General features: G+C 40.5%; 1 protein-coding gene across 1 annotated transcript in view; it reads right to left on the bottom strand.

Annotated features, from left to right (window-relative positions):
* The window catches only part of NEGR1 (neuronal growth regulator 1), a gene marked incomplete at its 3' end in the record, with an annotated part of 221490 nt that overhangs the window by 72682 nt on the left and 122697 nt on the right, over positions 1 to 26111 (bottom strand). The window contains exon 3 of the mRNA XM_080348848.1: positions 11657 to 11782. Within this exon, the coding sequence (XP_080204974.1) occupies positions 11657 to 11782 (126 nt within the window). The remainder of the gene's footprint in view (positions 1 to 11656; positions 11783 to 26111) is intronic.

The following is a 26111-nucleotide window of genomic DNA, read 5'->3' on the forward strand; positions in this document are numbered from 1 at the left end:
GGCACTCATTAATAAGCACAATACACCACGCCTGTCACGGGAAAGAGCCCACGGAAGCACCGGTTGTGTGAAGTAGAAAGATAAGGCTGAAATTGGAAAATTATTGTGAACTGAAGTGAACATTCGTAAAACGCAATGAAGTAATTTATGGGGATATGAGGAATTGCATGAGAATGATTTTTTTTTTCCTCTTCCATGTTGTTCATAGGAATCAATTGGGAAAAAAAACCAAACAACCCTTCCAGAAACAAAGTAGCTGTGCCTGTTCACATCGTGACTGTTGTCCTGCTCCGCTTTGGCCAGGTTGAATCAATTTATAGGAAAATGTTATTTCCTATTGCTTTGAACAGCAGTGAGGGACGCACAGCCCCTGCCTGCACAGGAGCGTCTGACCAGACAGAGGAGACCTCCCAAGAACGCTTCTGCTTTCCCTCTAACACCAAGAAAATGATATAAGCCACAAAATTCTCCTGTGTGTCAGGTTAAAGATTACTATTAAATTATGAGATTGCAGTGCTCTCCAGTGTCAGTACTGCCCGAGATATATAGTATGCACCAAAATATTGTGCACTGGATCTTGGGAATAATTTATGATCTATCCTTTCCCAATTCCCAACACCCTTTTGGAAAAAAAAGAGAAAAGAAAAAAAATCTCTAAGTACCTGGAATTTCATAGAAAATAGTTATTTTCGTTTTGGAGTTAAGCCAAAACCAAACATTCTCTGCTCCTGCACTAATTTCTGGTAGATTTATTTGCAAAAATGCCCATCAGCGCTTTTCATAACCCTTGTATTTACAGGGATCTAATGCTGAGCTACTCACCTAATTTGTGCTGCAAACCACACATATGTTATGTGACTCACATACACATTCAAAAATATTAAAATTAAGTAGTTTTTAAACCCTCATGTCCCCAGAAATTTTGCAACCAGATCACATAAGAAAGCTTTTAGTAAATATTAGAGATAAATATTTTTCTTGGGGAATACATAGATACCATGTTTCATCTTTCTTATTCATCCACACAGTATTTAATCTTCTCCAGCTTGTTTTTAGTTCTCGAGATTTCCCATGGCTATGTGGGAGATCTTAAATCGTGTTATGTGAAAGATATATGCATATGTAAGCATATTTGCACTACATGGCATGTACCTCCAGCTCAAAAAAGGATACTCAGAAGCAGTAGGGAGAAAAAATTGTGTATGAATTCACTGGTGAACAAAGATGAGTGTCAGGAGACAACTCTGTTTTCTCACTGTTTTTTGGGATAGTGACACCTCCCTTTGACCTCCTGCAGCCCATGTGCACTTTATGGACCCTACAAGATGTAAGGACCATGTCTGGCTGCTTTCCTGGCCGTGGAGCAAGCAGACTTGTCAGATTTGGTACCTGAGAGGAAGAAATCTGGAAGGTACATCAGCACCTGTTCATCAGCCTGAAGTTGTGTCAGCCACAATCTTTGATCAAAGATGGGAAAAAACTCTTCAAGTAAAAGAAACAAAAACATGAGAGTGCCTCATGTCCAAAGCGATTCCTGGTGGGGTTTCGGAAGTTCTCTTGATGAGACTTGCTGATCTACATAACAATATGTCAGTCATCTGCTCTGGGTACCTCAAATGACAAGGTCAGGTTCTCTACCCAGGAAGGGAAACACCCATGAAACTCAGCTTCAGCACCTGCTTTCTGCCGCTGCCATGTGATATGATACCTGATAAATCATCGCACTTGTTATTCCTCAGGAGAATACACAATTAAAACCGTGTTTTCTTACCAGGCATATGGTAACTGGCAGCAGGTGTAGCACACATACACGTTGCCATATGGACCAGTTCTCCAAGGCTTGGACGGGTGAATTTTGCAAGGGTTGCATTTTCCTCCCCTGGTGTTCAACATGAGTCAGTACGAGGAAAAAATCTGGTGCACGTCCAGGGTAGTTCTGAAAAACTCTGTGAACCTCATCTGAGCCAAAGGGGAGTTGTTTTGGTTTTTGTTTGTTTGTTTGTTTTAAAATTTATGTTTATTTATTTACTAGGATATTAAATAACTACAATCCAGCCTCAGTTTATGAACTGTAAAACCTGGCTTTTGTGACCCAATCTTTAAGACACCTCAATCCTCCACCTGAGAGAGAAGATACTCACAGGACTGGGAAGGGGGAAGGTAGGGAGCATGAGGCTGAGCTGATGCTGGTCTTGGTCCATCACAGCCTCAGGACACTTTAGGGTGCTCAGGGGGAGGCTGCCCAGAGCCCAGGGAACCGTCTCCAAAAGAGGGGGGGTGTGAAGATCCCAGCATGGGCTCATCCTCCCACGTTCTGCCTTGAGGATGAGGACTGGACTCAGCAGGAGAGAACAGCAGCCATCATGATGCCATCTGATTATCACCAGATGCTTGAAACAGCTTGTAATCCATAAGGTCCTTCTTGATCTGAGGGGCTGGGAGGAGACACAGGATCAAGGGCACCAGGAGGCACCTGGACAAGAGTTGCTGTGGGATGTTTGGAACAATAAGAATTGGAATCACCCAGAAAAATGGTCTGAAGCCATTTCTACTACTTATTATGGATTCTGGGTTTAAAGTTACACTAAATGCTGTAATTGGAGAGTACATAGTCCTCTCCAAGGAGGGGCAGGTAACCTGAAGAGCTCTCTGTCTGGGAGGAGAATGGCCCTATCACATTAGGGATCATTTAAACATTGATCGCTTAAGGCCATTTAGCTTCAGAGAAGCTAGGCTCCATGTTTCAAAACTCTGTGTCTGTCCCAGCAGAACCACTGCCGCACTGCACCCTGTGTCTGAGATTCACGGGGTGATCACGGTTTGGAGCAAGTTTGAATTTTCTCTTTGCAGATTTCATGCCAGGGAACACGTGATCAGCTCACACTCCAGGACATGGGCTGACGTCTCTGCCTTAGCAGTATTACTACAAAGGAGATATAGCTCTGTTTTAGTACACATGGAGAAGATACAGTCAACAAGCTGTTACTTCGGAAAAAATAAACAAAAAGCAAACCACACTTGAGATAGTAGGTTTGTTAGATGTCTGCATGCTATGTTTTCTGGATGCTCACTTTCATGTATACCAGACTTTGCTCTGATTTTTGTGAATCTGTTCAAACCCCTGTGCTTCCTGCAGAAGGCAGAGATGTAAGTGCAGTCTGCTGCAAATGCCAGTTTTTGTCACTGGCATCACTGCCCTGAGTGTGACCACAGCCCATGGCAAGGAGAACATCTCCTGCACCCGGACGTGCACAGGAGAGCGGTTTGCACGAGATCATTTACCCAGAGGCTGCCGGGTCTCCTGTGGGAAATAGCTCAACAGGAACATCTTCAGGCTGAAAACAGCCTAAAAAACCTTCCTCTGCAAAACAAACAATTAAAACTGTGTAGGGAAGAAGAGGGCAATGACCTTTTTAAAAAGCAAGCTACATGATTAAATCTCACTTGAGCTTATTGATAATTCATAGCGCGTAATGCGAGGATTTGGCTCTTGGGAAGGGGCTAATTGTTCCCAAAGATGCCCCGCGTGGCGGTGACTTTGGGAAGAGACTCAGTCTGTCTGGGGTCAGCTGGGGCTGCAGGACCCAGGGTGGGGCCAGGAACCCCCATTGTGCCACCCAGGAGTTCACCCCGGGGCAAAGAACTAGTCACTGATTTTCTGATGCCTTTAGAACTTCCCTTCCCCCTGCTGCTGTACCAAAACCATGCACTGCAAATTATACCCTATTATTTACCTACTGACAACCTGTTTGGCTTGAATACATTTGTTCATCCCTTCCATTTCATGTGACTCTTCTATCTGCAGTTTGTTGAAATGGAGGCACTACTAGAGTTAAATGTATCATTTATGATAATTTTTTTCATATTTCTTCATATCCCTCAAAATCTGCATCATTTTTTTGGTAAAATGTGCATTTTAAAAAGAATCCTTACTACGTTTAAAACATGTTTTATTCATAAAAATGCCCAGAAGAAATGATTCTGGGAAATAAAACATGAGGTAGTACAGGTATGGTTGGGATGAATGTGGGATCTGGTGTTCGCTCACTGTCACCTCCTTGGAGCATCTGTGTTCACCAGCATCCCAACGCAGGGTTCTGCCTGTCCCCCTCCCCGAGGGGATGTCCCCACAGTAAAAATACAAAATAGGAGCATTTTTAGAGGTTATCTGTTACTTTTATCTAAAAATTTAGTTCAAGCCCCAAAGTTGTTGTACTCTGTTACATGTCAAAAGATAGCCATGAGAGACCCAGTACCAGGGGAAGGGTAAAGAGGGTGAAACCCACAGTGGATTTTCTTGGTTTTGAACATTAAAGATTTGATTGCACTGAAATATCTTCGATGATTCATACATTGCTCACTCAAATTGCGGTATTTCTCAATTTAATATCTGAGGGAATAAGCCAAGGATGAATTAAAATTCTAATTTTCATAGCATTTTATGAGTTATTAATGAGTTCATCTACTTTTACTGAAAAGTGATAAATACATAAAATCGTCAAAAAATTCATACTTATTTCTGTGCAATGCTTTTTACAGTCTTAGTTTGAACTCTGTATTTTACTAAGATTGCAATCTTAACCTTGTTTCCCACTTTCTTCAAAAAGACCCGATTATTTGAATATAGATTCAGATTCTTCTCCTGACAACTCTATTTTAACAAGATTTGTTTTCTCAGTCTGTTTAAAGGCTTTAAGAATACATGAGGATTTCCAGGAATACCATACCTTTAATTGTCCATGAGGGCATGCTCTAACTCCTGGAGCATTCCTGATAAAAAATGACATTTTTCTGAGCATTCTTCCCCAGAACCCCACTGACCATAGACACTGTAGCGTCACCTGATCCCAGTGCAATGGATTGTGGTACTGAATGTCATTTAATTGGATCCTAATACTAAATCTCCCAAGAATGGTACTTACAGGTATCGTTTAAAAAAAAAAAAGAGGCCCAAAGTCCTATAACCTGAAACCAAAAGACACTGTTTTTTATATGGGAGAGGTGTGATTTTGGAGGTTCTTCATTTTTTGTTTATCTGAGGCAAAGAAAAAAATCACAACAAGCAGTTTATATTGACGACTAGTGTTTTCACTGCTGACTTTAAACTGTTAATTAATCCCCTCATTTACACCCATTGAGCTCCATACCATTTCCCCTCGAGCTCTGGGGAAGCCTCCAGCCCTGTGTCTCATATCAGGGAACTGCTGATTTAACGACACATGATACCTTTACCGACTGAAAATCTTCCCTTCCGAATCACAAGCCAAACCATTAAATTAATATAAAATATTATTAGCAAAACTTTTAAGCCCCCAAGTGGCTGTAAATTGGATGGATCCATCCCTGGAGTCCCTGAGGGGTGCTGCAGGAGCTCATCCCATTCCAGATGAAGAGCGATAATTCCTGCAATTGCCACAGCTGCTCAGGACACTGAGCAGAGCCTAAGCCCCGGTGCTGTCCCCTCTGAGCTAAGGGACACGTGTTGGGCCACCAGACTCCATTCCCTCACTCCTGGAGGTGTGGGGCTTCTTTGGGAATAATTAGCCCTTTCCCAAGAGCCAAATGCCCACATTAAGCACTATGAATTATCAATAAGCTCAAGTGAGATTTAATTGCGTAGCTTGCTTTTTAAAATACCACCGTCTTGTTCTTCCCTACATAGTTTTAATTTTTTTTGTTTTGCAAAGAAAGGTTTTCCAGGCTGTTTTCAGCCTGAAGATGTTCATGTTTAGCTATTTCCTGCCAGAGATACTGCTTTGGAGAAGCAGGCAGCTCCTGCACAATAAATAGTGCAAAGCAATGGGCTTGTGCAAAGTACTGCAAGATGGAGCTGTGCACCTGGAGCTGAGCAGCTTCGTCAAACAGCATGGAATGAGTTCATGTCAAGGCAGAAGAAGAGTTGTTCTCCATAGACCCAGCCTAGGAGCAGGACACGAAAGCTTTGTAAAACCCCAAGGCACCTGAGCCTTAAAGTAACGTTACCTTTGTCAGCGTAACGTGCTGGCATTGCTGGTGCCGCTTCTGAAAACCAGCTGATGCCAATGTGTACTTCACACAGCCAGGAGGCAAGAAGCTGGTGTCTCTGGTGGCACATCCCCATCCTTCCATCCTCATGACACTGGACAGCCATCCCCAGCAGACACTGGGGGCTGAGGCGGTGGAAGAGGAGCAGACATTTCTGTGCAGAACCCTCTTGCACATCTCTCCTCCAGTACAAACGTGAAACCTCCCTGGTCATGGTTACTCATAGCCCATCACCACTGATCATCCCTGCCCTGCTCTATCTCTGAGGCTTCCTGGCTCCTCTCCAAACCCTTCCCGCTCGGCCGCAAGGAACAGATGTTTGGGCTCAGGCCGGTAATGCTTCACCTGAATGAGGAGCACAGTGCTCATAATGAAGCTGTTCCTGCAAGATGAGTAACGATGGCACTGGGGAGGAACATCAATGCCACTGCTGATCAGGTTAAATCACTGAATTATTTTACATTCTGCTGCTTGGACACCTAAAGGGAACTGGCTTCGCTTTTGGTCTAATGCAGCAATAAATCTGCCTCAATTTAGGAAAGGTGGTTGTGTGGCTTTGCTGCTGGGAGGCCACATCTCGGGGAGACAGGAGCCCCGTCCATCCCGCAGCCTGGGAGCACCTCACTGGGTCCAGGCTCATGGTCTGTTTCCTGCAGGACATCACCCTGGTGAAGTGACAGCTCCATGTGAGAAACCCCGTTGTCACCTGTCGGGATGTCACAAAGCCCCAGGGAAGGGAGACACAATCACTTGGAGAGCAAGAAAATGGATCTGCAACCCCAGGCATTGCAAACACAAACCAAGGACCAAATAATCACCAATTTTAAGCTCTCCAGGAAAAAGCAGCTCTGTTTGGAGAACAGCATTGCTGGGCTATTCAAAGTACCCGCTCATTACTGGACTTCGAATGAGGAAGTTGGGAAAATGTGGTTTGATGACAAGATCCTTCACACAACTCGATTAGTGCCAGGAGCAGCTTCCCAGTGCAAAGGCAGCAGCTGAGCTGAGCCTGGATAAGAGCAGCTCTTCAGAGCTCTAAAATTATCTCATGCACAATGGTAAATACATTAGAGGGAAACAGTTGTGTGAAATAACCCTCACCAGCAATGATATCTGTTAGATTTTAAAAATTTAGTACGATGAGAGAAAAAAATCTGAATCTTTTGTTCTAAAAATTCCAGTTTTTAAACTATTTTGAAGACAGAGAAGGAACACCTTAAAAGACAAGCTCATACTTTGTACACACACAAAGCCCTGGAAATCTGATAATAATTCATTTCAGTTAAGCATTTTCAGCCTGAAATCCGGGTTCAGAGTACTTGCACTTCAACAAAATACTTCTTATTTCTGTCATGTGTGGATAACATCTGAAAAATGATAGTTGTCCAGCAGAAGTGCAAATGGAACAAAATATTTGACACCAGTTTTCTCAAATCGAGATTTGTTTGTTTCTGAGGATTTAGCTAGAAGTTTCTGAGGATTTAGCCAGAAGTTTTAAAAAAGCCTCTTTCCTTCTCCCCCCAGTATCTGTTCTCTGCTCCGGGAAGGGTCCCGGAGGAATTGCTCTGCTCGGGGACTGGCCTTGCCCTTTGTCCTGCTGAATTGGGTGGGCTCTCGGCTCATTCTTCCAGACAGCCCATCACTGGATTGCGCCCAAGATGTATGACACTAATACATGGTCAGAACGACATCACGGTGATGATACATTAACACAACACATCTTCACAGCTTCAGGGTTGTCCAGAACAATAGGACGGGCATTAGATTTGGTTCAGGCATATCACACCCAGGCACACGCCGGCAGCTAATGAAATGTGTTAGCAAAGGTGAGGAGTCGTGGTGTATGTTCAAATCAAAATGCAGGCTACTTTCTGTGTAAGTGTAGCTTTCCTCAGTGTTAGTGAAGAATCTGTTATTTAGAATCATAAAATCATAGAATCATTTCAGCTGGAAGAGACCCTCAGGATCATCAAGTCCAATCATAACCCAACCAACTCTAGCACTAAATCATGTCCCCGAGAACCTAATCTAGATGCCTTTTAAACCCCTCCAGGAATGGTGACTCCACCACTGATCTGGGCAGCCTGTTCCAATGCCTGACAACCCTTTCTATGAAGAATTTTTTCCTAATATCCAATCTAAATCTTCCCTGGTGCAACTTTAGGCCATTTCCTCTTGTCCTATTACTTGGTACCTAGAAGAAGAGACCAACACCCTCCACACTCCAACCTCCTTTCAGGCAGTTGCAGGGAGTGAGGAGGTCTCCCCTCAGCCTCCTGTTCTCCAGGCTGAAGCCCCTAGGTCCCTCAGTCACTCCTCATAAGACTTTTCTTCTCATGTGCTAAACTGTTCTTATAGGATCATAGAATCATTTCAGTTGGAGGAGACCCTTATGATCATTGTGTCCAGCCGTAACCTAAATCTAGCACTAAACCAAGTCCCTAAGAGCCTCATCTATACATCTTTTCAACACCTCTGAGGATGGTTCTTACAGGGTTTTGGGGGATTTGGTTGAGTTATTCGTGTAGCATGTTACTAGAACCTTTCCAGACAAAAGCCACCATTTTCTGTTGAGATCAGGCATCATCCTTCCAATGGCTGTATATCAAGATTGTTAACATCTGGACTCTATAATCTTAAAGGTCTTTTCCAACCAAAATGATTCTATGATCCTGTGATTATGATTGTGAAGTCAAGCACTCTGAACAAAACCAAAAGTGATGCTACTACTGCAATTTTTTATGCTCCCCTCTCTTCCTACATTTGATATAGATCTGTCCTTGTTTCCCGCACCATCCACCTAGATATTAATATTTAGCCAGTTTGCCAAAACACAACTGAACACGTCTGACCAGCTGCCCCATCCTCAGCCAACCCGCTGAAAGGTGGACAGACACCACACATCTCTCCATGTGCCTAATTCAAATATAAACTAATGAAATACCTCTGTATCCTGGACATTAGACTATGGGAGGAATTTTCAAGAAGTGTCATTTTGTTTTAAAGGAGTCAGGTAGAAAAAGTTTTGCATGTTCCATAAGACTTTTCGAAACTGTGGAATTTAACCTGTTTTGCATTTAGACAAGCCCATGAAATGTCTGGTTTTCCCAGTAAGCCTGGCCTAAGCAGCAAAGCACTCGTGCACATCTGCTACTGGCCCCTGCTCGGCTTGGCAGCTGTCACCCAAGTCCTGTCATCGGTCCCGCAGACACCGGGAACACTCGCCTTTGAAAAATTTCTCAAAACCAATGCAGAAAAGAATTTCAACATACAACACCTGAATTTTGCAAAACAGTCACTTCTCATCAAAAGATTTCTGAATGGCTTTTGTTGTCCCTGCTCCTGGCAGCTCCTCATGTTTCAAACCCAGCAACGTAACGCATGCTGCGCACACGGTGTGAAACGCTGAGCTGTGTTTCCGCAGACCTTAATTCTTTAACATTCTGGTTTCATTCTTCAACTATCGATGCTGCACTTTGCTCTTAAATGTCAGAACAAAATAAGTAATACCTGCAATTTATTCAGATGACATTTCAACAATAGGAGATTTTCAGATTACAAACTACAGCCCCGTGTTCTTTACGGTGTTACGCTGAATGTGTAGATTTTGTGGATTTACATAATGGGTTTGTATAATGAATATTTATATAATGAATTCATTTGCATAATGGCTGCAAGTTAAACATGCACAATAAAGATTCCAGGCCAATAATTTATGTACTAAGTTAAAAATCACCTCTAAATACATTTTATTTTTATTCCTACGAAAGGTTCATTTGATCTCTTGTTCAAAAAAAAAAAGAATCCAACCTTATCCAACTAAAGGCTGCATTGATTCAGATCATGATAATATTTTGGAATTTGCCTACATTGAATCATTTGTATTCAGAGATTTCAGTTTCTTATCTTTTAGTAGCAGCTTTGACAAACAATTTCTGAATATTCTAAATATGATTCATTAATATAATTTAGTGCTGTATTCTAGCTGCAATGATTGCACGTAAGCCTCATTAGTGCCACTGGGAATTACAGGAGAAAACTGGTAGATATTATGAAGTGCAGATGAAGATTATTTTTCAATAAAGGTAAATTTGCTGCAGAGAGAATATAAACCATTATAGAAATCTGGTGTTTTCAACTCTCCTGCATTTTATTTTCTAATAAATCCAGGCCTCATGTTTGCCAGACTGATATTTAATTGGCCTTGAGTGCCATTTGTAACTGTCTGTACCCCAGAACACACACCTGAGCACAAACGTGGCACAGTGCTACTGAAATGGAAAAATCCCTCTTGGTTTGGTAGCCCAGTAGACAGAACACATTCTGTAAATTATATCTGTGCTTCCATCACGTTGTACAAGATTTCTGAGCAAAAAGTTATTTGAACCCTGTGTTCTCCCACACCAGACAGAATTCTGTCCATTAATCAACCAGGGGACACTCAGGCACATCCCAGCCGCGCTCACCTCTGGGAATAAATGGGTTTTGTATTGATGCAAACTGGTAACGCAGAATCTGTGACAAGTTTGCACCATGTCCTGCCCCATCTGTCTGGGGCAGCCCCCCCAGAACCGGCCATCCAGTTTTCACTGGTTTTCTGCTTTTTTTCCTCTCCAGGGAAGTTGCAACAGTTCCTTTCTGTAGACAATCTAATGCTTTAAGCGATTACTCTAAAGTACCACCACAGTTTCCAATAAAATTTTATGTGACATTTAGTTAAAATCCATTTTTTGCTACTGCTGAATTTTTTTCCCTAGTCCCTTGATGGACACTTCAAGCAGAATTCATTGTCATTGTCTTAAAGGTCAAAAGTTGTTGTTTTTTGCTCAGATCTTGCTTTGTAAAGCCAACTGTTACTCAGGATTATGAGCCACTGTGGTGAGCCGTGACAGTCCATGAAACTGCCCTTCCCTGCAATTACACGGGTTCCATCAAAGTTGTGTGAGCCACCAGAGAGTCCTTCACTGCAAAATCAATTATTGATGTGGAGTCCCTGGGAAAGAACCAGCGCGACCCCGGTGGCTCTGCACCAAGTCAGCCGCTGTGGAGGCATTTGTAATGTCAGCTACAAGTTTCCTTTACATATGTTATGAGTAATTAAAAGTATAAATGGAAATATTAAATAGAAGCTATGCTTTTAGATGCCATTTTGTTCGCATTTTTTCACAGATATAATTTCATTTGTTCAATAAAACCATTCTAATAAGCGGTGCTGTATCACAAAAGAATTGCAAGGTTCAATGATAGTCACATTAAATTAAATATATTGCGTGATATGTTAATGGTTTTAACTTTCACTCCTACTTCTAGAGAGCCCTGTGTGTTCTTGGTTGTTCCCTTGTTTTGGTTTCAATTGGAATTGTTTGTTAAATATCTGCAGCCTGTTATAGTAAGCTTAAAAATACCCTCATATTCAGGGTGTCTTTATTTCTATATGTCTGTGTTACAGTAGTATTATAGCTTTTGCCAATCTCAGCTGAAATCTGCACAAGCTTTGATTTTCTGAAAGTCCAATTAGGCACACGTGTTTTAAGGCAAAAAAAAAGTGATGCTGTCACTCTTCTGAAAACCGAAAACGCAAAGCAAAGATGGTGGGAGGTTGGGGAAGCTGCGGTGGGGTGATGGGACTCACCGGATGGGGAGATATGTCTCCAGGAAATGGACGGCTCAGGCTTCCCTGTGGCCAGGCACACCAGTGTCACGTTGCTGCCCTCATTCACAACGATGTCACCGGAAATGCGGAATATCTTGGGGGAAACTGGAAGGGAACAAGGAGAGAGGTGTGAAGGGACGGTGGGCAACAGCACGGTCCCGCCAGCCCCAGGGTGCCCAAATCGCCATTAGTGATAAATGTATATGCAGCTGCTGCAATATAACTGCGCAAAAACCTTGCTGAGGCATGACCATGGCTATTTCCATCCTGTTTGCAGAAGCTACAAATGATACAAACAAGAAAGCAGCAATTTCCTCTATTTTGCGCAAAGCAGCTATTGTTATCGGGTTCCCAGGAAAGTGCTACTGATGGATGTTCTTGTTCAAGAGAAGGCTGAGTTGCTTGTGACAGCTGGAAAAGAAGATTAAATTAAATTTCTCTTGTACTTTTAAAAATAATGATGCCTATTACATCTATGCCGTGGGTACTTGGAGAGTCATATCTGTTCATGGAGAAGACAAAAATACATTTATTTTTGTTGCTTTGTACTGCATTTATGGTTGCAGTAAGAACACGGCTAAGAAAAAATAAGCTAGATTTTCTTCTTTTATTTTATCAGCAGAATTCTTCACTGAACTCCATTTTTGATACCATTTATACATCTGGGCATAAGGGAAGAGAATTCCCCACGGGTGGAAAACGCTGGACAGCATTAAATGGCCTACACTTCAGGGAAAGCTTGACTTGTGATGTTACCCAGGGAGGAAGGAACTCAGGGTCCCAGCAATGATGGTAGGAATTCTGGATTTCAGAATGAATCTTTATTTCTAAAGAAAACTGTACTTCTTTACATATCTTATGATTATGTTTGATATGGAAATCAAATCAACTCTGTAACAAGGCATACCCTAGCGATGTTTCTCTATATGATAAATACAAATTATGTACAAATATCTGTGAAAGATAAAAAAGTGTTTCAGAGCCTACTGTAATGACTGCTTCAAAATCAAAGTGCTCTGCAAGGTAAATGGGTATTGGTAAAATGAGAAAAATAAATGTTTATGATCTTCCATTTTCGCAATTGAAGTCTTTGTCCAACTGGAGCCTTGTCCTCCTGAATGCCACAGTCTCATCTCATGAGTTTACTCCAATTTGTCACAGCCAAAATCTCACCATCTGGACCCATAAATATACTTTTGCCACCTGGAACACACTGTTAGCATCCCTTCATCAATGTTTCAGCCTGGCGACAGACAAAACTTTAAAAGAAATTCTTATTTCTGTGTGCAGAATGTGAAAAATAAATCTACTTCCCAAAGACACCTGGTGAAGGATTGTTCTATCCGAAATGCAGAAACCCGTCTGAGAGCAGGATATCATCAGCAACACAGCAAACGCCGTGGCTTTAGTCTCTGCAATATTTTATAAATATCTTCCCAAATCTGAGCTACTTATTTCTTTACCCTTCAAGAAAGGACATACTCCCAGAAAGTCAAGTGAAGGAATCAAATAACTCAAAACAGTTCTTCTCACAAGTAAATATATACAACTGACTGATGCAGTATCTACTTGGAACTGTGGAAATATCTTCCAGATTAAGTAAATGTTACGGTGTAAGATTTCCAACAGCATTAAACTCCTTATTCGAGGTTCTGCACCTTTGAAGGTAGAAAAAGAGAGAGATTTGCTGGTGTTCTGGCATCCTGAAGCAGCATCATAGAGGGTTTTTCACACCCAACACCTAATGCCATTTATCGAGCTGTAGGTCCTGTGAGCAGCATGGCACAAGGAATTAATACCAGCAGAAAAGCTGGATCATAAAAGCAATTGTAAGCAAATCTCCCAAAATACAAATTTAAAAAAAAAACCCACACCGAAAGTCCTGCCATAGGCAGGAGTCTAGAAGTGCAGAAATAGGATTTAATTCAGTTCACAAAGACAAACAAAATTTCTTTTTGAACAGAAAGATCAACACTGTTATGACCTTCATTGTAGGTTTTGTCTACCATGTTCAGAACCCAAATCCATAGTATCTTGTCAAATATTTTAATTTTGACAAAACCATGTGCTTTCATGGCATGTAATTTGAAAATCTTTCCCAGTGATTCTACACATAAGCCATGGTTAGGGAGTGCAGAATTGGATATGAATGGAACCAAACCGTATTAACAGATTTGTGAACTATATCGCCTGAGGGGCCACTGGGACAGTCACAGTCAGTCACAGGCTCTAGAAATGTTCCCAGAAGCCTGACTCAAGTGTGTTTTAGCAAGTTGTCCAGTCTTGTTCTGGTGATCCCAGGTGCTGCTCACACTGCCATGTCTGGTGAGCACTTTTAGCGATTAAATACCGCCCACCCCCCACTGCCAGGAAATAGCATCTTCATTCAAAATTGCATTTCGCTAACTTCAATTTTCAGAAATCAGATATTATGTTTTTGTCTGCAAGACTGAACATCTCCCTTACTATCAAGAATCTTTTCTATGACTAAGGACCCATGCAACATGATAAATCACCTCTTCATCCTCCTCTGCAGACGATTGGAGCACCACAAGCTTAATTTTTGTAAGGTTTCCTAGATAATATTTGTTTCTCTCTTTGGAGGAATACCTGAATCATCTGGAAATGTGAAAAGCAGAATGAAGCATAATAGCCCAGCAAGCGCCTGGCCAAGGCTGTGCTCAGGTAAAGCCACTGGTTATAGCTTTATTTCCTCTTTCCCTGTGCAGTTATTACCACCTGGACTATAATTCCTGTTATCGCCTTAGCTCCTGCTGTGATGGGACAGAGGGGTAGGGAAGGGATGAAGACAGTTAGCTGCATGGATCTCCTGCATGGTTATAAATACCAGGTATGAGTGCCAGAATAATGTAAACAGCTGGACCATCCTGTTGGTCCCATGGCACATCCACTCATGATTCCCTCCTGAGCATAACTATGGGAAACTCTTCCTTGTTTCCTCTTTAAAATGGTGGATCTTGTAGGTATAGTCCAGTGTCCTCAGGGGCTGTGCTGCCAAAGGGACCTGCCTCCTCCATCCAGAGCATCCTCTGTTCTACCTGATGGCAGCTTTGGTAAGACTTTCCCAAATCCACCTTCCACAGCAGCAGCTGACAAACCTGCTTTCCCACTGGGTCTTCAGGGAAGCTGCTCTCCCTGCCCAGATCTGGATGGATGAGGATAAGGACTGAGTCCCTGCCTGACACCATATTTTAGGTCCCGCTCCTTCCTGGAGTCCAGAATTACGGGTGTCATCATTTTGCAGGGGATTGACATTGAGTCTATAGTTCATTGCACAGTTTTATTTCTCAGTTTCAAGGACTGGAATTATATTCTTAGTTACATTCCTGGGTACATAAATGATGGAGCATAATAAAGCTCTTACTGGTACCGTGGAATGGCTGCAGGGCAGAGCTGCTTTCTTAGCTGCTGTTGGTTTTTGAATATGGAAGAGGAGGTCTTGTTAATATTTTCATCAAAATTTACAACTATCAGGGAAAAAGTCTGGGCTCTGAGCATAAGTGCACCCATCTTGTTTCCTAAAATATGATCTGCATTACTGGAATGTCCAGTCAAAGTCTATGTAGCATCAAGATCACAACATATGTGGCTGGACGTACAGCTCTGTTTTGTCCCAAGGTTTCCACAGATAAAGGTGATGACAAGTTATGAGCTACACCTTTTACAGTAACACTTATTGAATTGCATGGTAGCCAAATCCCTTTTCAGATTATAATGGGATCAGTCCCATCTCACATACAGAATATAACCAATCCAAATAGAACATATAAAAACTGTGAGGGGAACTGGATTATAAGCACAGAAGTGTTACATCTGGGAGTTTGTCAAGAGAGATTTTATCACCAGAACCTAAGGAATCACTTGCTCCATCCCTCCCAAGTGTTGCAGATATGGCTTTTGTGCTCATATTGCCTTCACTGCAGCTTCCCATGATGGTTTTTCAATAAAGAGTGACTTCTCTCATGAAAGAGAAGTGTTATACAGCCTCTTTCACAGAGTCCCCAATACCCTTAAGTTCTTCATCCAAATGCCGGGCTGCATCCGCACCTCTCTGTCTGCAATGATAATGTGATATTTTTCCTAATTATAATTTCTAAACTAAGCAAAAAACACAGGGGGGTGAGGAGAGAAGATGATGCTTTCAACGGCTTAACTGACCATTTCTTTTGGACTGGAATTAATTCGCTGCCCAATCCATCTGTGCAAATGCATTTCTAACCGTGAACGGGCAAACAGCAATGTGCTCAGGAACTTGCAAAACACCGTTCCCCACATCCCAGAGCTCCTGGTGCTGCCGCTCTATTAATCACGCTGTTTGGGCACAGAAGATGCTGATTTGGGTCTAAGCTGTGGTGGAGGGCAGCACCAGCCCTGGAGGGAATTGCACATTTCTTCTGTTTTACAGATTTTCTAATCCCACCGCCCACAGCAGCCAGCACAGACGGGACACTGCAGCTCTTGGCATTTCCATGCACACAGGAGGAATTTACTTCTGCAAATAATATTTCCTACTCCTTCCCATAAATCCCCGAGTCGGACATTTTCACCCAAAGGGCAAATCAACACCATCAATTCTCCTTCCGCAGCTGTTTGGAGCCTATGGGAGGTGAGACAGACCTTGCTAGCAGCGCTCCATGCCCCACCCATTATGTCCAAAATATGCAATGACCATACATCATTTTTAAATGTACAATACTTTATAAAAGCATTTATACTATATATGAACTACTGCTATTAACACATAAGGTCTATGTCAGTTTTGTTAGGTAAACCCAAACGCCCTGGTGTGGTGCTTCCTCCCCACTGTCATGCTCTACAACCATTTTTCCGCTGGAACCCACTGCAATTCACTACAGAGATCCTGATGGCATTGCCAGCTGCCTCTGACAGCATGTTCCACTCCGACTTCATTATTTGTGTCTGTACCTCACCAAGCCACCTCCACTTGCTCTGTCAGATTGTCTATACAGAACTGCAACTGAACTTTAAATATGAAAATATAGGGAATAAATATGAAAAAAATAGGGAAGCTCTTTGAGTCCAGCACCATGTTGGAGCCCTATTTTATAATCCACCCAGTGGTTTTCTGTGCTCAGTATTGTACAGAACTCAGACCCCATTGTCTGTCCCCCGAGGGACACAAATCCCAGGGGACAAACCCTCTCCAGGTTTGCTAAGGCTGGAAGGTCCGACCCCAAAGAAGAATGTATGGTTTTGTTCATTCTGAATCTTATCACCAGGAATTCTGCAGGCTTTCCAAGGCGAGATTTGAACTGTGACATGGTGGAAGATGGGGAATTTTCCAGACATACCGAGTGCGGATTAAGTGATTTTCTCTTAAGTACGTGCTTTGTTCATTTTCTAATTGACCAGGCTCTTCTTTAATCTAGATTTTATAGTGGGTAAGTTAAATAAAATCTAGTACAAGATGTTCTAAGTCTTTTTACAAAGACACCGAGCAGGTTGCATCATTTATAATTTCCAAAACAGCTTAAAAATAAACAAACACAAGCAGTACGTTAACTAAACTGACACACCAGTGAACACAGACGAGTGGTCCTGCTGTAGAACATAACTCTGTAAAATTACAGAAATGATACAACATCATCTGGTAGTCATTAAAAATTGTAGATTTTATTTTTATCAGTGATTTTCTACAAAGATCTCCTTTCCCATTATAGAAATTGGCTTCTATAATAAGTGTTTCTGGAACTGCAGAGTTTGAGACAAATAATGATTTCTGGTATAGTGCTGGGCTGCTGATTTTTCTGCTGGTTACTGACTGTTAGAGATAATTACATTCAGATCACTCAAATCTGTGGAATTTATTAATTGTGGCTAGAATATATATGAATAATCATGATGCAAAGTTAATATTTAAATAGAATTACGAAATGTTTATTTTGCCTACATACTTCTTACGGTACCTCTAAAGACTCTGACCTATGAGCAGATTTAGCTTTTAATATCTGCTATGCTGAGCTCTTGAGTGTGAGATTAAATCCATTGCAGAGCTACAACCCATTTCAACAGCTATAGTCTTTCACCCATCCCACACGGCAGCTATGAAGGTCAGGAAAAAATTAAATATAGCAGTGAATAAACATTAATGCAGTACATGGATTAAAAAAATGCATATAAAACAAGATAACAAGCAAGGATGAAAGACAAACTAAAATCCCAAGTAAATTTTGTACAGGGGTCCAAAATGAAAAGCACTTTGCAGTCATCACACAGTTTCTCAAAATTATTTTAAATTAATGCCTTCCAGCATTGTGCAGTGAGAGGGTGACAGACAGAAACCCCTGAAGAGCCATCGCGAAGTGCTGGCCAAGCAACCGCCAGGTCACAGAACTGATGTGCTACAACCTACCTGATGGTCTGATTTTTCACTTAAATATTTTGAGTGATTTGGTGCCAATTCCACATTTGCAAAGTTCAAATTAAAGAGTTATCTGGCCTGCCTCAAATATTAAATGCACTCTAGCCTCTGATAATTTTCTGGGGATCAAAATGGATCAAAATCAAAGCCAAAGATTTTTTGTTATCTAAAACAAAGGAGAAAAATTAAATTATTATATTTTTTTTTTTGCTGATTAAATTTAAAACGATGTGAAATGTTTTGGAAAAAGATTGACATTTCAGTGAAGCTTTGTTTTCCAGCCAGAAAGCCATCTATTATGTTGCTCTACTTAAATGCTATTAATTGAAAGCAAAATAAGGAGCAAAAGAGCAACCTGGAGGAGCAAATGACAATTTGGCCTCACAGGCCGTCACGCGGGCAATGCAACATCTCCAGTGCCACAGGGTGATCCCAACCTGCAAACCCAGCCCTGCACAGTTCTACATCTTCACAGGTCTGGGTGAACACATTCACTAAAAGGCTTCTGGAAATGACCAATAATGGGAAAATTCCAGCAGTTTCCATTGTTTCCTTTTTCCAGTTCTTCATTGAGAATAGTTATGGGACTCCACTTTAATAAGTAATTTGTAAACATTATAGGATAGCAAAAAACCAAAGAACATACTCAAAAAATTGCTTACCTGGCTGGTTTGCACAGCATTTTGTTTAAATATTTACCAAGGCTTATCTCCACCACAGCGTTAAATAAATTAAGCACCTTTATTAGAAACGCATACCAATAGACTGTGATGTGAGGGACACAGTGACGAGCTTATTTTCCCTTGGGTTGTTTATAACAGAGAAAAATAAACTTGTATCTATTTCTAAAAGCAATTAAAACAAGTTGCATGAGAGTGAGGTCCAGACAAGCCTTAATGGCGAGCTATGATAAAACTAAGTATGCAATAATGATAACATTAATAACAATCATTATTTTATCTCACCCTGATGCCACTAAAGCACAATTCACTGGGACCAGCCCACCAGTTCCAAACCAGCTCCATATATACATAGATTTTGTAGTATTTCCTGTACATCTACATTTTAAAATTTTTAAGAAATTCTAAATCTATCTATGAAAATGCAAAGATGTTGTTTCACCGTGCATTTCATTGTGAGATTACTATAAACTGTATCACAGATCAGGGACCTTTGTGACCTGAGCTTTCAGCTACAGATACTGGAAAAAATACAGTGAAGCATCAATTTTTCTCTGCAGACAGAATTATATATTGCTTTACTTTCCTAATATGCATATTGATTTCATTAACTTGTATAATATCGAGAAATCAATAACATGACATAAGAAATAGATTATTGTTCTTCTTTCTATGGCTTGGACATAATAATTAGTTTTTATGACAAACACATAGAAAAATTAAAATGTACTTATGCTGGTTATTAAAACCAGTGATGAACTCCATTTACCACTAATTGAGAATCTATATGACTTTTCAGTTTGCAGTCATCAGATCCCCCAGCATCTGGAAAACCTTCTGTTTTACAAATGATGCTGTTTTCCAAAAGTTTTCATAATCTTTAACACATGCACTTGCATGAAGTTTGCTTATAAGAAAACCCTGATTTCCTCTTCTTTCCTACTCTTTTTTTTTTTTTTCCCAATTTTAGTCAGAAGGGTGAAGCAACTTCTGACTGAGTAACCAGACAACCATAATACACAAGCATGAGAGGAAAAAAAGGAAAATAACAGTTATTCCAAGGAAAATGTTTATAAACTAAAAATAAAATAAAATAATAATGATAAAAAAAAATTTCCCAGGTTGAAAATTGGTTATTTGGAATAACTAATGCATTTGAACTATACACGAATGAAGCAGCATCACTGGCACCCACCGGCACCAGCAGCCAGTGGGCCCTTGGACCATCTGTGGACCTCATCAAAACCAGCACCAGGCAACAAAAAAGTGATAATACTGCCAAATGCAAAGCACCGCCACCACCGCAAGGTGTGTTCATTAGCAGAAACAGATGTATCTTATTTCCAGGAGATTACGCTGGCTGGTGTCCTGCACAGCAGCCAACGCTGCTAATTGAGGGGCTAATTAGGCCATGCAGTGCCTGGACGTGCCTGCCAAGCTCCGGTCCCCGCCTGGACCCCCAGCTCTGATCCAGTCCAGCTGGTTGGGGCTTCAGAGCGAAAGCACAACATGTCAAATATCCTATTTGTGACCCCAAATGGAAACAGAGGATCACAAAGGCTGGACTGGATACTGCCAGTTGAGTGGTCAGTGAAGGCAAGTCACATATTACCATGCAAAATTCATAAGTTTTCATAAGTCAGCATGCTTCAAATGCTCCAAGCAGCAAGGAACTATTGCACTGTTCTAAAATGCCCCTAATTTTGTCAAGATTTTAAAATTATTTATAATATATCTACATGGATCCTCCAGCTCTCTGCAAACGTACACCATTTTCAACCTCAGACCTGTAAACAGTCAATCCCCTACACACCTCTAAATGTCACATCTAAACCACTGTATTTTACAATAAAAAAACAGCGAACAACACAAAAAGTATTTTTTCCAACAAAATCCTTTTTGTAGCTGAATAAATTGCACTATAGTATCTGTCATAAAAAAAGACAACTGTGCTTTTTTTGAGTTGTAAAATCACTTGTCAACACTTAAAAAACCTTGCTCCACTTTTACATACCGGTTTGGTGTGGGGTTGTTATTATTATCATTAATAATAATAATTTTATTATTTTTTATATTTTAACTTATGTATTAGAGTTGCCACATGAGAAATATGATCACATCCTCTGCTCAGCCCTGGTGAAACACATCTAGGATGTTGGGTCCCAGGCTGGGTCCCCCTGGGAAGGAGAAACAGGGACCATGGAGCGAGTCCAGGAGAGGCAGGAGTAGATGAGCAAGAGTAAATCAACAGCAAAGACTTCAATTTGTGTGCAGTTTGCTGAATTTAAAACAAATTTTAAATTGCTGAATTTGAAGGGGGTCTGTGTTTTGGAGAAGAAACCCTTTTAGGATGAAGCCCCAGCCCAAATTCCCAGCTTGGGGCAAGGGTGAATAAGGTTATTCTTTGGCAAGGTGATTCTTGAGACCTATGGTCAGTGGAAGCTGCAAGTTACAGAAAAATAAAAGTTACAAAAAATTAAAGTTCAGAATTTTTCAAGCCATATTCATCTACAGAACTAGTTAATTTCTCATGTTCCCTACAACCCTTCAGTTCTCCTACATGTCAGTGTCCAGTAATTGTGTTCCTGTGCCACTCAATGGAAGAGTCAACAGGAGGAAGAGGAGTTTGCATTTGCTGGAGCATCTCAGCCATGTTTTAGGTGTAACTCCAAGGTTGTCAACCCTGGGGACATGCGTGACAGCCATGGGACAGTCTCAGTGCCGGTTGCCCACAACAGCCCAGCAGAAATCCCATGAGGATCCCAGCACGCCCCTGCCTGCACTCGCCAGCATCACTAACTGCTCATGAACATGTAAAAATGTAGGTGGTATCCAGGTCACTCTCCATGGAGCATCACATGCTGTTCAGTGAAAGTCCCCTCATTGTAATCAGACATTGCATGGACATAACCAACAGACTGTTTCATGTTTGACAAAACAAACAGTCAGTGAGTTGTAAAATACACCCAAAACATATAGGATTTTTAGAGTATGGCTAGTACAGTTTTTAAATCAGTAAATAATATAAAGAAGCAGATAACAGCCTGTGCTAGTGTGACACAAATCTTCATTTATTTGGCAATCAGTCACCAACTGGGAAAACTAAGAATATTTTTTTTTTCTTTTTTGCATTTACATGATTAGTTCCCTAACAGCGGTTTGATTGAAGAGAGTTGCCCAGAGGTCCCCACCTCCTGCTTATTAAACACATTCTGTCTTGTATGCAGAGGCAGCATTGGCACACGGGTTCTGATAAAATAAATTACAGGTGGGCTGGGAAGAAAAATGGGCATATCCTGGTTCATCGTTTATTTCCAATTCACATCAATGCTTAAGCATGAGGAAAACCTCATATAAGTAGTACTTTTGTAAGTTTTTGATTAATCTCTTTTCCTTTTACCTATCATTAACAGTATAACTGTAATTTGTATGAAGTAATGTAATATGTTTTATGTTTAACTAGAACCTTATTATCACATGTCATCTGCTATCAGTGATGAATTTATTTTAGATGGACTTGAATATCAGTCTTATATTGTAGAAAAGTGCTAACGCAAAATTAGAAGGAAAAAAATCAAATTACAAATGTGTGAGCAAGGATTCTGTGTGTTGCACCCATACTCTTGGAGGGTCACATTAAAATAGCTTATTTATCAGCAGCAGCAATATCTCAGATAAGAAAATCTATTAGGATTCATCAAAACCAACTTAAAATGAGCCATGCCTTTAATATGGGAATGGAACAAGTATAAAAGATTAAGAAAATCTTACCAGTTATGTATCAATTATATCATTGTGGTTGACTTTCATTTAGAATATCTAAAGATTTAACTAAGAACTGCCTAAATTGAATATTTATTTTATTTTTTAAAAATTTTTTGTAAAATTTAGAAAATTTAGCAGAAATTGGACTAAAATACCAGGTGGACTTTTCTGTCATTAAATACTAACTGTGATTTTCAGGGATTGTTTTTACACTATTATGCCAACACTTCCAATGTTTATGTTCTACCATGTTCTTCAAAAACTCAAAGTAAAATAGCTCAGGAAAATAACATATCAATATATAAGTATCATGTATGAGAAAGGTTGTCCCCAAACCAAACCACCACCTCTTCAAGGAGGGATGGAGATGTGTCTCCAAGCACATGGACCTGAACCCCAAAGTTAAGAGATACCAGCCCCCAAATTCCTCCTTGCAGCACATCCTGCTTCACGAGAGGGAGGGATGGTCAGAACAACAGTTGATGGGCAAAATTTGGCATGATGCCGAAAGTTCTTTGTAAGACGAACACGACCAATTTTTTTTTTGCCAAGCAAATCGAAGGATCTTCATCTCTTACCCGCCATTACTTTGTCATGCAACCATTTTTCCATCAATGGAGAAGCAGGCTCTGTGCAGATAATCATTCTTCAATTTCTGATGCCATAGATTTTCCCTGTTTTCTGTGACTCATATTGTTCACTGGGTAAATGCAGAGAGAAGGGAAAGGATGAGGACTTGTTCTCTCTGCAGCCCTTTCATCATTCTCCTGCATTTTTTCATTACTGTATTCAATTTATCACTGAGAAAATACAGAAATAGAAAACTTATTTTCTTTGCCTTGAGATGGATTTGTTATCAGTAGTTTGATGCTTTGTAAAGCAGAAGAAACGTAGAAAATAAAATTGCCATTTCTGTTAATTGATTTGCAAAAATCTAGTTCTCAGTCAGAATAGCTTCATTGAACTAAAAAATCTAGCAATATTTTATTTTTCTTCCAAAACTTTCCATCTTTTAAGCAAAAAGCTGTTCCCAGGTGCACCAACATCTCCAGATCAGCACGTTCCCCTTGGACAGCTCTTTGATTTCCAGCAAAGGGAATGATGAGGATGAGCAATCCCATCCCAGCCTCGCTGGCCAAATACCCACTGACCTTAGATCCTGCAGGACAAGCCCCGTTTGGGTTTTTTTTTAACCACAATTTCAGCAAGCTTAGAGTAATTAGGTATTTTTTACCTGACCGTCTAATTATTCTTCTTAACCTTTTAAAGCACAACTGAAATTGGTTAAAATGAAAAGCAAATAATTTGATTTACAACAACAACAACAAAAACCAAAACAAACACAAAAACCACCTTACTGACTCCTGCTACTAATAGCACTGTAATGGGATGAGACGGTGTTACGTCTTTCTGGTATGAAAAACTGAAATAAAAGGAAATGAGAAAAACATGTTTCTGCAAGTCCTGGAAGTGATCGCATCCCATCACCCAGTGCACACGTGTGCCTCAGGCAGGAGCCCTGAATCCCTCCTCTGATATAAAGATGGTCAGAGTATGGAGAGAAAAAGAATTATTTAGAATTTTCTTTCTCCCGCCTCTCACACCCTGGTTGTCCCACTACCTGGAAAAGCTTTCAGACAGATCACAGCTACTTCCAGTAAGCAACGCCCTTCAATCAAACCACCGTTAAGGATTTAATCATGTAAATGTAAAAAAAAAGCAATAACCTACTGGCTAAAACTAAAGTTTTCCCAGTTGGTGACTGATTGCAGTCTAAGTAAAAGCTCTGAGCCACATCCGATATTCTATTTCAGTTACATTGTTTAAACTAATTTAGCAGACACTGATATGAAAGTACTCTGAAAAATCAGGGATTTTTTCTGTGTATCTTCCAGTGCACCAAATATGTGATTCATTTAATTATTTCCTAGGTAAATTATGTCAGATTTACTTTTCATTTTGCTTCTAAAAGGGATTGTTCTCTGCTTCAGATCCATCCCAACATCCTCACCCTCTGTCCGACACCGGAGGTGCGTGTTGTGCCAGTTGAACTACTTCTGTGTAAGAACTAAATATCATCTTAGGAGGGATTCTGGGAAGCATTATCTCAGATAATCAATGCAAGTCTTAGACGAAGTAGCAGCAATACTGTTTGATTAATGAAGTTACTCCAATTCATTAAAAACGTAAATCAAAATTATAGACCAAGGTTATTCTTGAAAATCCTTTCCAATTTAGTGAACTCAAACATTTAGTATATTGACAAGTGGAAAATAATGTGATTTTAGTGGTATATTGTTACAGAAAATAGCCATTCCCCAAAAAGATGCTTAAAAATATGAAAATTGTTAAAGGTAAAAGTAATAATAATAATAATATACAAACCCAAATGCATAAATAGCTCTGCATCTCGACCTCTTCCATCCCATTCACCACTGGGGTCTAACAGTTCAATGTGTCACCTACAAGCAGCTGGTTTTCCCATCATTACACTCCACCAAAAATACTCAATATTCCAAATGCTGTCTTTCTGCCGACATCATTAGGTATAAGTGACATCACCCCCATTTCTCCAGAAGGTGTCAATAAGTTGCCATCTATTATGTGAGGACATAGACATATTATTCCCGTAAAACCCCACTATTCCTCTTTTCAGACAATAAGCTAAATACTACAGGGTTCAATTTAAAACCAGCAGAGAGAAAATCATAGTTCGGTCAAGCCAGAAAAACAACGTCATATAACAATTCAGAGTAAACTTACATTTCCCGTTCCATATCATTGCAGATAAAAAAACAGTTTTGTTCAGCCTCAGCTGAGGCAGCTTGTTTGGGGTTTACAGGCTGTGGGCTGATGTTGTGCACATTTATGTATGTACGGATAAATAGAAATAGAGGATACAGAGAAGAGAGAAACAGGTAAAATGCTGAAATGTGGTTTGTGAAGATTTTAAAGATTAATGAAAACCCACATGGGTATGGAGCTTTTTACTGAAATCTTTTCATACAAATACCAAGTACCAAGAAATAAAATCTTAGAACAGAAAATTAGAGGTAAAGGCCATCAGTAATCCTTAGAGGCAAAATGAGAGTATTTGAAGTTTTGGGCAGATTAATAATAGCACACCTGTTGCCACTTTTGCTATCACATGAACTATACAAAAGATCTGTAATGATTCAAGCTGCTTTCTTGTAACTGCATTTCTCCTTTGGAGGATTTTATGGGTTCGATTTTTCTCCAGTAAGGTTGGATGACAGATTTACATTGTATTCCCAATACAGTTATTAAAATAATTTCCCTTGACAGTTCCCTGACTGCATCACTCCCCCTTCTTTGAGTCCCAACCACATGGCTCTGCTTACTTTGCATTTTAAGTATCTTGTTCTTATCTGAAAAGCAATTATTTGTCCTCTACTCCTCAGTACTTGTCCAGTCCCACCTGTTACGATGTGAACATGCAGTTCAATTGCCGCTTGGCCACCCACTCAATGTAGCATCTTCTCCTTCCCACCCCGAGAGCCCGGCAGGATGGTTCCTCCTGCCCAGAAACATCCTTGAATGCTTTTCCTGCCCTTTGTGTCCTCAT

This window comes from Nesoenas mayeri (genome assembly GCF_963082525.1).
Source record: "Nesoenas mayeri genome assembly, chromosome: 8".
Classification (NCBI taxonomy): domain Eukaryota; kingdom Metazoa; phylum Chordata; class Aves; order Columbiformes; family Columbidae; genus Nesoenas; species Nesoenas mayeri.